Source organism: Lepidochelys olivacea, assembly GCF_965140295.1.
Source record: "Lepidochelys olivacea isolate rLepOli2 genome assembly, chromosome: 3".
Taxonomy (NCBI): Eukaryota; Metazoa; Chordata; order Testudines; family Cheloniidae; genus Lepidochelys; species Lepidochelys olivacea.
The window spans coordinates 191,584,429-191,597,317 of NC_140413.1; the positions used below are offsets into that span (position 1 = coordinate 191,584,429).

The following is a 12,889-nucleotide window of genomic DNA, read 5'->3' on the forward strand; positions in this document are numbered from 1 at the left end:
GAACCCCCACAGTATGAATATGGATTTGAGAATTCCAGGATCCATCTCCCACATATGGGTTTGTGAAAAATCCCTGCTTAGTAGGTTCACTGCTGTATTCTGATATCCTGGCAGATAGGATGCCGATATCTCTGTGCTGCTGGTGATGCACAAATTCCAAAGGTGTATTGCCTCCATACACAGGGAGTATAATCATGCTCCCTCTTGGCGATTTATATAGAACATGCATGCCATATTGTCCGTGAGGATCTTGATGACATTGTTCTTGATTAAAGGAAGAAAGCGCTTACATACATTTCAGACTGCCCTTTGCTCCAGTAAGTCTATGTGCAGGTTGGACTCTGCTGGAGACCAGAGGCCTTAGATTGTATTGGTGTATAGATGTGCCCCCAACCTACTAGGGAAGCGTCTATTGTGAATGTCATGGTTGGAGCTTTTTGTTGGAAAGGAACTCCTGAGCAGACGTTCTGTGGTTGTGTCCACCATATTAGCAAGTCTTTTACCCAGTGTGGCATTGTGAGGTGTCTGTTGAGAGAATGTCTGTGCTGTATATACATTTGTTTGAAGCCAGGCCTGAAAGCATCTCATGTAGAGCCTGGCATGTTGTACAACAAAAGTTGTTGCTGACATATGCCCCAGGAGTTGTAAGCATGTTCTGGCAGATGTGTGTGGTCTGCCCATCACCGTTGAAACAACGTGAGACAATTGAGGTACGCTCCTGTGAATTCCAACTTTTGGACAGGAATGAGTGTGGACTTTTGTACATTTATTTGCAATCCTAGGTCCATGAACAGGGTTGTGGTACTCTGGCGTTTATTCCTTTTTGCTGTGTTAGTGCCCTAATCAGGAAGTCGTCTAAGTATGGAAATATCACTCCTTGTCTGTGGAGGTGAGCTGCAATGACAGCGAGAAGCTTGGAAAAAACTCTTGGGGCCATGGAAAGACCAAAGGGTAGTACTCTGTACTGGAAATGCTGTTTCCCTAGGGTGAACATTGTGTTCTCATGAATTTGTTGAGTTTTCGTAAATCCAGGATGGGTCTCCACCTACCAGTCTTTTTTGGAGTTAGAAAGTAATGGGAATAAAAACCTCTCCCCCTGTGTTGTGACGGTACGGGTTCCACAGCACCCAATTGTACAAGGTGGTTTATTTCCTGTTGTAACAGGTGCTCATGAGAAGGGTCCTTGAAGAGGGATGGGGAAGGGGAGCAGGTAAATGGGATAGAAATAAAGGGGATGAAGTAGCCCTTCTGAATAATCTCTAAAACCCATTTGTCTGTCGTGATGGTGTTCCAGACTGGGTAGTATGGTGACAGACAGTCTCCGAATGCGCAAGGGTTTCTGGTTCTGGAATCAGAGACTGGAGGTTTCATGCCCTCGACCACATCTTCAAAATTATTGTCTGGAGGTTGATGGTTGAGACATCACAGGTTGAACTTGGTTCTGTCGACGTCTGTTCTGTTTTAGTTTATGCCGTTGGTCGTACTGTCTTTGTGACTGGGAATATGGCGTGGGTCGGAATCTCTGATTGTAGAACCCATTCTGTTTCTTTTTGTTTGCAGGTACGTAAATGCCAAGGGTTTTCACACTCACCCATGAGTCCTTCAGGGTGTGTAGCGAGACATCGGTTTTGTCTGCAAATAATTTCTGTCCTTCAAAAGGTAAGTCCTCAACCGTGGCCTGGACCTTCCTTGGGAATCCGGAGAGATGGAGCCAGGATGCACAGCACATGACAACTGATGTGGCAATGGATCATGCTGCCATGTCTGGAGGGCTGTCCTGGCGACGAGAGACCCTTCAGAAATGTTTGCTTTGTGCTGTTTCTTTTTTGTCATGTGGGACATTTTCAATAAAGGCTGACATCTTGGAGAACAGATTGTGTATATATTTTGCCAGCACGGCCGCATAGTTTGGTGCAGGGTGTGTGAATAAAAATTCAGCTCCTTTTGCTGACACAATACTTTTTGTTAGACCTCTTACACGAGGGTGATGAAGTAGCTGGAGTCTGTCAGATGATTTTCGCAGGCTCCATATTAGCATCATTTACCTGCAGGGCTATCTTTGCTGTTGGGGATGCCTGGAGTATGTCAGTGAGCTTACGTTGGGCTTCTGCTAGTTGTGCCAATGAAATGTCTAGGGATTCAGCAACCCTTTTGAAGAGGTGCTGAAAGGATTTGAAATCATCCCCCGTAGTAGGGGGTGATGGCATTATGTTTTCGTCTGGCGACGAAGATGAGATGTGAGCAGGCGGCGAAGTGTTCTGTTCAGCTGTGCGCTCAAGTTCCTCAGCATCTTCCTCTTGTGTTTCAGAGGGTGCCAGACAGCAGGTGAAGGGGAATCGGCTGTTCTGGACATCGGTGGGCTAGCTGGACTGCGGTTCTGGGTCCTAGACATTGCCCATGGAACCCAGTATGACCAGTTAGTTGGGAACAGTATAAGGGTGGTGCCCATAGGTGACCATATCATCCTCGTATATCTGTAGGTGGTTGTTGACAAAATGGTCCTGGCTTTGGTAAGGAATGATGAGCATATATTACTGCATCATCCTCTTCTTCCTTGTCACTGGAGATGGGGGAGCTGATCTGCAGGGAGTAGTCAGCTGGCTAGGTAGGGATCTGGATGGGGTACCCTTGGTGCCAATTAGAGGAGATTCAGGTGCTGAAGCCACTACCAGGTCCGCATGTCTTATGAACTCCTGTGGTATCGTGAGGCTCGGTGCCAGGGATGGCATTGTGGACAGCACGGGAGCATGAGTTGAAGCAGCTGGTGCCAAGGATTTAGAGCTGTGCGGCACAGGTACCATTGTACCACTCGGTATTGAGATCTTCTTTGGCTCTGTGTGTGCTGAGCTGGAAGGTTTCTCTTTGCTATATGAGCCTCCATTACAGTGTGCCCACACAGGGTCTTTAGCTCTTTGGGAACACTGAGTGCCGGAGGTTTCCAGTGCCTCGTGGTCTGATGCTCTCGGTACCGGGGCAGATTTTTCCATTGGAGATTACTTTTGTTTAGGCGATTCTCAGTGCAGAGATGTCTGTGACTGCTTTTTGGTAGCCCTTCTAGGAGTAGGCTCCTTGGCAGCTGAAGTTGAAGCAGAGACCCTGTCAGAGGCTGCCATTGGCAACTGTTGGCCAGGGGGGTGACCTGGACTCAGAGTCAGAGGCTGGTCTGAGGGATTTCTCCATCTTGAGGAACTTCTGTTGGAGATCCCTGGCTTTTCTTGCCCTAGCTGTCAATTTTCTGCAGCATGGGCACTTTTGAGTAACGTGTGTCTTGCCATGGCAGCGGACACACTGAGCCTGGCCGTCAGAAACCGGTATGGATAGTCTGCAAGCCAGGCAGCGTTTAAAACCAGGTGCGCTGGGCATGCTTGAGGGAGTGGTCTCTTAAGAGAAAAAAAAACAGGGGTAAACCCTGTTGAGGTAAAGGCTGTATGCCTGCTGAGGAGGCAAGGGTAGATAGGGAAGATAAAGGAAAAACTTTTTTTTTAATTTAAGAAATTAAAGTAAGTCAATAGATATGGAAACTAACTACAACTAAGCTAACCTATCACTATAAACTAACTACTATAAATCTTATCTGAGGTAAGAGAGGGTGCTGCTGATTTCTCTGACTCAATCCAAAGGTGGTAGAGAAGGAACTGGGGGACGGTTGGCTGCACACCGCTATGTAACCACTCAGACTGGCGCAAGACGGCTACGGCCCAACCAGGCATCGTTACCACAAATCTCCGATCATTCTTTACCCCCCCCCTTTAAAAAAAAAAACATTAAAAGTCTGAACTACTACCACCACCGAAGAGGGGAGGTCCCCCCTGAAAAGAGTGGGAAGCAGGATATAGAGGTTCTTTTCTTTCTCTTTTTTTATTCCAATGGGATAAACGGAAACTCTAACTATTAAGGGAAATAAAAGAACTATAAACAATTACAACTTATGGTAATGACGCAGAGAATGAAGAGACAACTGCTCACTCAGTTTGAGGCCAAAGGTTGTCGAGAAGGAACTTTGGGTGGTTCACCTGCACAGAGCTAGATAGCCTTGATGCAACCTCTCGAGGGAGAGGACATGTGTGGGCCGAATGAACACTTTTACCCAAAATCTCTGATTAGAGGCACAGGGGCGCAGATACACCTATAGTGGAGCACCCAGAGGGACATTACTAGAAGAACCGAAAGTTCTGAGTCAGAATGCTTCTCCACATATTGTACAGGAGGTGACAACCCCTCTTCCTGAATAGTAAAAGTCATAAGCAGTCAGTGACCCAGCAGACCTAGATACCAAAGTGAGTCTGGAGGTTGCAAGGAAGGCTCATTTGGTACCATGAGGTCTTTACAGTACTGGAAATCCTGAGATACCAGGCCACAACAGAGCTTGGTACAGCAACCGAGGTTGTTCCTGATGCCGTTGTCAGAGGCGCTGGTGTCAGTACCAAGGGAACTGTGGATTCCAACGAGGCCGCTCTCTTGGTAGCAGTAGTGGTTTTTGACTCTGTGTCCTTTACCACCGAGGTACAGGACTTAGATGAAGACTTAGAGTGCTTCACAGTACCTGAGTATTCAGAGCCTCATAATATGCCTCTTGGGGCCTGAGGTCTCCAGTGACCTAAATCTCTTTGAGGAGGAACTCTCTATTCTGGTTCTCTTATCCCACTCCAGTCTTTGAGTGGGAAGCTCTCTGTATTGCTGGAGCGGTTATTGGTACCTCACTTGTGCAGAGTACCAGAGACCAGGTCTCGACGCTGCCTTCCTCTTGAAAGATCTTGGGGACCATGCTGTTGTCAGAGCACTAACAGAAACAGAAGGTCCTTGTACAGGGGGGTTCTCTGTACCAAGGTCCAAAGCCAGTCTTAAGGCTTGCGCCATCATTAAAAATCTATACCTAATTTCCCTGTTTTTACAGGATCTTCCCTTAAAAGAAGTGCAAATCTTGCACTTCCTGAGGATATGAGTCTCCCAAGCAACATATACAGTGAATGTCTGTCACTGACTGGAATAGCCTCTCAATAGGAGAAGCACCTTTTAAAACCTGGGGAGCCCAGCATCTCAGATAGAAGAAAAAAGCCTTCTGGACCCTTCACAATAGGAGAAAATAGAAAAGTGTGTGTGCGTGTATATTTATTTATTTATGAAAAAGAAAAACAGGAACAACAGTTCCAACAACTATAAGGTACTAATATTCTACAACTACTAAATAACTAACAGTATCTATAATTATAAAGAGAAAACAGGCACACACTAAACTCCATCTCTGGCTGAAAGCGTCTGAGAAGAAACCAAGGGCAGTTCACTCGCACAGTCCTACTTAGCCTCAGTACTGGGCACAAGGATGTATACAGTGCATGTGCTGGCCAAACAGGCGCTGCTACCAAAAACCTACAACCAGAGGTGCAGGGCGCACACGTACCTGAAGTAGGGCACCCACAGGGACACTACTTGAAGAATTCGCAATTTCAGTAACCTACTGTACAAAGAAAAATGTACAGCCATCTAAATGTCATTTTTCAATAAATGCGCATATACCAACAATGTTATATTTTGAAAGTGATATTTATTTTTTCAGTCCCCAGAAACGACAACAATATTATCTATATTCTGTAAAAATTATGAGCAAAGGATCATAGAATAGAAAAGACCAATTTTAAGGGAAGTTTTCAAATTGCTTGCTCTCACTTAGGGCATGTCTACACTTATCTCCGGAGCGATCGATCCAGCGGGGGTTGATTTATCACGTCTAGTGAAGACACAATAAATCGACCACCAAGCACTCTCCTGTCGACTCTGGTACTCCACTGGAGCAAGAAGCGTATGCGGAGTCGATGGGGGAGTGTCAACAGTCGACCTACCACAGTGAAGACACCGCAGTAAGTAGCTCTAAGTACGTCGACTTCAGCTACGCTATTTTTGTAGTTGAAGTTGTGTAACTTAGACCAACTTAGCTTGCCTCCCCATCCCAAGTGTAGACCAGGCCTTAGTCAGGTGTTGAAAGGGAGTAAGGAGTTCCCTGTATGTACGACCTGCAAAAAGCCTCAGCAAAATAGCAACCCAGCTAACTAAGATGCTCTCTATGAGTATGCAAGTTCTCCAAAAAGATCTCTATGTACAAAAATTAGTCTTGTATAAATGTCAGTATTCATGAGGGAGTTTGGGGTTTTATCTTTTTATTTATGTAAGAAACACTAGACAAAGTTATTTGATGGAAATATATTGTAGCGGCTCTACATTACTTTTTAAATAAATATCTATAATGTTGGCTGTAATGTTATACATTTATTTAAAATAGCACAATTTTCAGTTTAATTCAGGAGCAAAAATTTCATCAAATGCAAGTTACCACACAATATTCTATTACTGGATTTGGAGTTACATTGACTTTGGCTGAACTTAAAATACTCATAATAATCAATCTCACAAAACCAAAAGAAAACAAAGACCCATTTTAATGAATGTAAATTAACTGTACCTACCTGACTGGCATCTTTTACATGTATGTTATCAATCAGTTTGCACAGCAACCAAAAATATTCCTTACAACCAGATCGTAACACTGGTTCCTCTTCATAATCCTCTATCTGTGAAAAGAAACACCTTTTTATTCACAAATCTGCCTGACAAAAAACTTGCTTAACTTAAACTGTGATAAAACAAGATGATAAATCCATTAACTGCTATAGGACTTATTATTTTTGACTTAAATGAGAATGATGGAAAGCAGTTGCAATTCATCTTTAACATAAAGCTGGAATGAAAAGTTAAATTCTTACCCGGACAGGTTTCAATGCCTGAGCATCAGGAAGAAATTTTAATAATGTTGATGCAGCCAGTAGCAGAAAGGATCGATTAATTGAGTCTCCCCCATCCAAACCACAGAGAGATAATTTGTACAGACCATTACAGGACTCATGGCGAACTGCAGTCTTCAAGAAAAAAAATTTCATATAAAATCAAATTGTTAAAATAATACTGCATATGCTATTTCCTTTTTCACTTTTGTCTAATATATGTACATACATAACAGTTCTCCAAACACTATTAGACAACTTAGGCAGAGTATATTTCTATGGAAGTATCTTTTATAAAGTGTGGAGGCGTCCAAACTATCTAAAAACTACAAACTAACTACTAAAACTACAAGAACTATTTACACTAAAATTGTCAGAAAAAAACACTAAGAGAAGGATTGCCAAACAATGAGGGGTTCCAGCAACCATCAAGGGAGGTAAGAAGGAACTGAGGGGAGCAGGTCGGCTGGGCCCTTTATAACAACGCTATGAGCATGCGACACAAGAGGGTGCTGGAGCCAACCCTAAAGATACCACAAAGGGAAAAAATTCTGGCAGCTGTGCCGGGGTGCGCACACACACCTACATTGGAATGGACAAGTGCAAGCACTTGAAGAAGAGCAGGAGTTTATAATGGAAACTGATTAACTGTACACCTTTAACTGTATATGTTGCAACTGGCACTTGCTATATTTTGACTAAAAAAAGAAAGGTTGAACAGTCTTTTTTAAAAAAACAACAAGGAGTCCGGTGGCACCTTAAAGACTAACAGATTTATCTGACCATAAGCTTTCGTGGGTAAAAACCTCACTTTGAGTTTTTACCCACGAAAGTTTATGCTCAAATAAATCTGTTAGTCTTTAAGGTGCCACCGGACTCCTTGTTGTTTTTGTGGATACAGACTAACACAGCTACCCCATGAGTCTTTTTTAAGTAATAGCATCAGTACGCAACACACTCCTCTGAATTCTGATGGAGTAACATCAAAAGACACTAGGGCTGGATTTTGTCCATATGAATTATTAACTAATATGCAATGATCTTTCCATTATCTTACCTCTGGAATAAGAAGGGTAAGTTTCTTTAGCCAATCTTGTAAATGATCACTATCTGCCAGGCTGGATTTCACCAAAGAACAGCAGTGGGCCCAACTCACCAAGAGCCACATTGAATAATGAGTAACTAAAGGGATAAGAGGTGGAATAAAGTCACCATGTAATTTCTACATTAAAAAGCTTTTTGGGTTGAACAGTCACAAAGGACAAAAGCATATAACATCTCTCTCTCACTTGTGATAATGAGTGACAAAGGACCCTCATTTTGGCATTTAGGATGCCACCAAAGCTGAAGTAATATATCCATTTGGTTACTAAATGTTGATTCTCTTTCTTAATTACACTATACTAATGAGACATCATTCTGAAACACAATTCCTTCCCTGCTTCCTCACTGCTCAAGAGGTGGGAGGTAATTTGCTGATAGACCATATCAGCACTAAATTATGGCACTCCCTGAACCAGCTCAGCTTTCCCTACTCCTCTCTTCCCACCAGCTAAGGGCCAATTTCTGGCAGGTGACACACACAGGATGTCAGAATTCTGGCTCCAAAATCTACAGATACACCACTCTCAGGCCCTTGGTGACAGGATACAGAGGAGGAGTCCAGAACAAGGCCTAAGGCTAAGGGGAGATGCCTGTGTATTTGTGAACATACAAGCTGTAACTTGACAATGGCTCCTATACAAATAATTCTCACAGGAATAATCTTAGGGAGGTATGGGGGGATTGCTGGTGGAGTCAAAGACTGCTGCCAGTCAAAATACAGGTGAATATTCATGTCACTTTTACAGTCTTAATGTGAACCTATTTGGAAGGCAACAATTCCCCCAAGCAGCTCTCTCAGGCAGGACTCTTCTGTAGACTGAGCCTCGGGTTGAAGCTTTGTACTTGTCTAAAAGAAGCTCCAGGGGAGATTTGTGGTGCAAATACTATCTGCCTTGCTCTGGGGATGTGAATCCCCACCTAGGGCAAAGCAGCTCCAGTGACACAAGGGAACACACAGAATCATAGAATATCAGGGTTGGAAGGGACCTCAGGAAGTCATCTAGTCCAACCCCTTGATCAAACCAGGACCAATCCCCAACTAAATCATTCCAGCCAGGGCTTTGTCAAGCATGACCTTAAAAACCTCAAAGGAAGGAGATTCCATCACCTCCCTAGGTAACCCGTTCCAGCGCTTCACCATCCTCCCTCCTAGTGAAAAAGTTTTTCCTAATATCCAACCCAAACCTCCCCCACTGCAACTTGAGACCATTACTCCTTGTTCTGTCATCTGAGAACAGTCTAGAGCCATCCTCTTTGGAACCCCCTTTCAGGTAGTTGAAAGCAGCTATCAAATTCCCCCCTCATTCTTCTCTTCTGCAGACTAAACAATCCCAGTTCCCTCAGCCTCTCCTCATAAGTCAAGTGTTCCAGTTCCCTAATCATTTTTGTTGCCCTCCGCTGGATGCTTTCCAATTTTTTCACATCCTTCTTGTAGTGTGGGGCCCAAAACTGGACACAGTACTCCAGATGAGGCCTCGCCAATGTCCCTCAATCTGCTGGCAATGCCCCTTCTTACACAGCCCAAAATGCCACTGGCCTTCTTGGCAACAAGGGCACACTGTTGACTCATATCCAGCTTCTTGTCCACTGTAACCCCTAGGTCCTTTTCTGCAGAACTGCTGCCTAACCATTCGGTCCCTAGTCTGTAGCGGTGCATGGGATTCTTCTGTCCTTTCAACTGCATTAGCTGGGATGAATCAAACCCATGGTCTGTAATAGTTGTATGATATTTTTGCTATGATCAATTAATAAAAATTAACTATTTTCTACAGCACTAACCTTCATGTCTTGACCTGTGATCAGACTGAGCTTTCAACACCCTGTGCAGGAAGAAAATCAAACCAATTAAATGTTACTACAGAACAAAATAAATATATTATACCTGAAAATGTAAGAACTGAAAATGTACTTTTCTCATATTCACTTAAAATATATTCTTCCTCTCATAAAGTATAATTTTAAAAGTAATTTTACTCTCAGATGTGACTATAATGGCATTATAGGATTCCATGTTTATTGTCACTCAATAGCTTCCACATAAATTCATTTCAGTTTATAAATAAGACAGTTTTTCTAACTATTGGGCCTGAAAACTCAAGTTGGAATCAAAAAGTAAAGGTGCTTTTCTTTCTGGTGCTACCACATATTACCAACAATTGTAAGTTTTTTGATACAACGTTATACAACAAATACAGAAGGTTCATCTAAATAAGCCAAAACAATAACTGTCAAAATGTAGTCCTCAGGTGGCATCGTACGTAAGTGTACACACACATTATCAACACCAAATAGCGAATGGGCACAGGAAAAGGACACATAGCGTTCAAGCAAATTTATTTTAATCTTTTCTCCTTCATACTGTCCTGTAATCAAGACCTGTAACAGCTGCAGAGAGTGCACAGAAGTGGCTCTGGGAGGCGAGATGGTTCATGAAAGGATCATACTGTGGTCCATCATGTGAAATAAGTTTGAGAACCACTTGCCTAAATTAATGAGAGGAACTATACAACCATAGTTTAGTTTATGTTTCATACCCTTTATTCATTTCTGACCTTTGAAAAACCATAGATTTAAGTTTAAAGCTATCATGAAAATGCATACATTTTTTAAACCTTACTACATAAATAAAAAGTTATTGTACCTAGGCGCCAAGTTGTCATACGTATAAGCAACTGACATAAGTCGCTGAATCAAACTTGTTCCCTGGACAAGTACAAGGAATACCTTTAAAAATTGAAGTTAAAAGAAAAAAGTTAATATAACAATGGGGTTAGATTATACTCATTATGTCAATTTTAAAACAAACCAAAAACTGCATGGGTGAGTGACTATACAAGACACACTGGCAGTAAACACACAGTTTTGCATTGTAATTCTCACTTACAGCAGGACCAAAATCCCTATCTTCCAACAGTTCACTGTTTTTAACATTATTAATATTAATATGTTGTCCCCTTTAGCATGTAAAATATAATATGAAAACCAAGCTTAAAAAAAGGTTACTGTTGGGGGTGGAAGAATAATAGGGACTTAACAGGTAGGTTCTAGCACTGTTCAACACCAGGTGTGATGGGCCATCTTCCAAAGCAGGAATTGATGGAGGAAACAAAGCATAAAAACAATGAGGAGTACGGTGGCGCCTTAACAACTAATAGATTTATTTGGGCATAAGCTTTCGTGGGTAAAGAACCCACTTCTTCAGATGCATGGATCACGAAAGCTTAGGCCCAAATAAGTCTGTTAATCTTTAAGGTGCCAGCGGAATCCTTATAGTTTTTGTGGATACAGACTAACTCGGCTACCCCTCTGATACTTGAAACAAAACATAAAAAGTAATCATCAGAAACATTCAGAAATACCCATTTACTCTGTGTCTTTGGGACATTCTGCACATAAACTTGAAAGTCTAGCTTTTTTAAAACTGCACATCTTTAATCTAATTTTAGTTAATTATGTTATTTCCTGATATGTCGTTTAGATTTATTTTTTAATAATTGTTTTTCAATACGCTATTTCCTCATTTGATTAAAAAGTAATAATATTTTTCACTTCACATCCCCCTTTGATTGATAAAAGAAAACATCTCCCCTACAGCATGTGGGTATTTGTATGTATATATAGTTTGTTTCTTACCTCTGTGAGACGAGGTATATGAAGGCCCTTTACATGATCTCCTGCCGTCTTCCTTGATTTCCCTGGCCAAGTTCTTTTCCTGTGACTCTCTGCTACACCAGACCAGGCAAAGACATCATGATAAGCTAAATCCAAATCTGAGGGATCTACTGCAAACTGGCATATCAACTTCAGCAAGCAAGCAAGACAGTCTAGCTGCCACTGTGGATAAGAAGAAAATGCAATTTTCCTTTTTCACGAATTCTAGTAATTCTTTGTCTATTTTGGAACTTGAAACACAAAACGTAAATGTCCTACAAAGCTAACAACTAAAGCACTAATTGGCAAGAGCTAACAAGACTTGTACTAGACATTACAGAAACTGGGGCTGGTATTAAAATCTTTTATTTCTTACGAAGAGAGTATTTTCAAGAACTAGTCCAAATTACAGGTACAGTTACGAGATGATATGATATTCTGTGCAGAAGATTCAGTTTTACAGCCTACAGCATTTTAGGCACTTACATTTAACTCAGAAAGCAATATTTAACATGGCTTGTTACTCTTTTAAATTAAACAATTACTTATGTAGAGACAAACTACATTAAAAATACCATTTTGTATTGTAATATCACAAAGAGATGAAAACTTCTGATTCACTCAGTAATTTCTGATTTTTTGTTCCTCCTATTTCCTTCTGGGACTCTGATCTCCAAGATCTCACATGTACTATTACTCCTGCATGTACATTTGCCCAGCACAACCAGCAGGAGTTGTACGATACAAGTGAAACTAACACAATCATAGGCCCAGATCGTACAAACAGATACACTAGCTTAGCTCTCTATACCCATTCAGAATCCCACTGAATCTATAAGACTTTGCACACGTGCAGGAGTCTACACTAGAATATTTATTTGCAGGATCAGTGCCTTAGTTGCAATTTGCCACTCCTCCCCTTGCAAACCTAAATGCAAGATCAACTAAGGCACTAATAGACTCTTCGGCTTATGCTGGGAATGGAGAGAAATACACAGCATCTCCCTTCTCCTGACACTGCTCCAGAGAGAAAAGGAGTACTTGTGGCACCTTAGAGACTAACCAATTGATTTGAGCATGAGCTTTCGTGAGCTACAGCTCACTGCTATAGCTCACGAAAGCTCATGCTCAAATCAATTGGTTAGTCTCTAAGGCGCCACAAGTACTCCTTTTCTTTTTGCGAATACAGACTAACACGGCTGTTACTCTGAAACCTGCTCCAGAGAGAGCACCAACAGATGCGAAGCATCATGAGAGAGTTAGAGAAGTGTATATCACAAGTATTTATACAGATTCGAAAGAGAAAAAAACTGAAAAAACAAAGCTCAAAAATATTCTCCTTCCATAAAAAATAAAGCTAC

General features: G+C 41.9%; 1 protein-coding gene across 1 annotated transcript in view; it reads right to left on the bottom strand.

Annotated features, from left to right (window-relative positions):
- Positions 1 to 12,889, bottom strand: part of USP34 (ubiquitin specific peptidase 34) — a 265,626-nt gene that overhangs the window by 102,948 nt on the left and 149,789 nt on the right. The window contains exons 34-39 of the mRNA XM_084622930.1: positions 11,511 to 11,711; positions 10,519 to 10,601; positions 9,657 to 9,697; positions 7,831 to 7,955; positions 6,756 to 6,908; positions 6,459 to 6,563 (exon numbers count right to left, since the gene is read on the bottom strand). Coding sequence (XP_084479056.1) covers positions 6,459 to 6,563; positions 6,756 to 6,908; positions 7,831 to 7,955; positions 9,657 to 9,697; positions 10,519 to 10,601; positions 11,511 to 11,711 — 708 coding nt within the window. The remainder of the gene's footprint in view (positions 1 to 6,458; positions 6,564 to 6,755; positions 6,909 to 7,830; positions 7,956 to 9,656; positions 9,698 to 10,518; positions 10,602 to 11,510; positions 11,712 to 12,889) is intronic.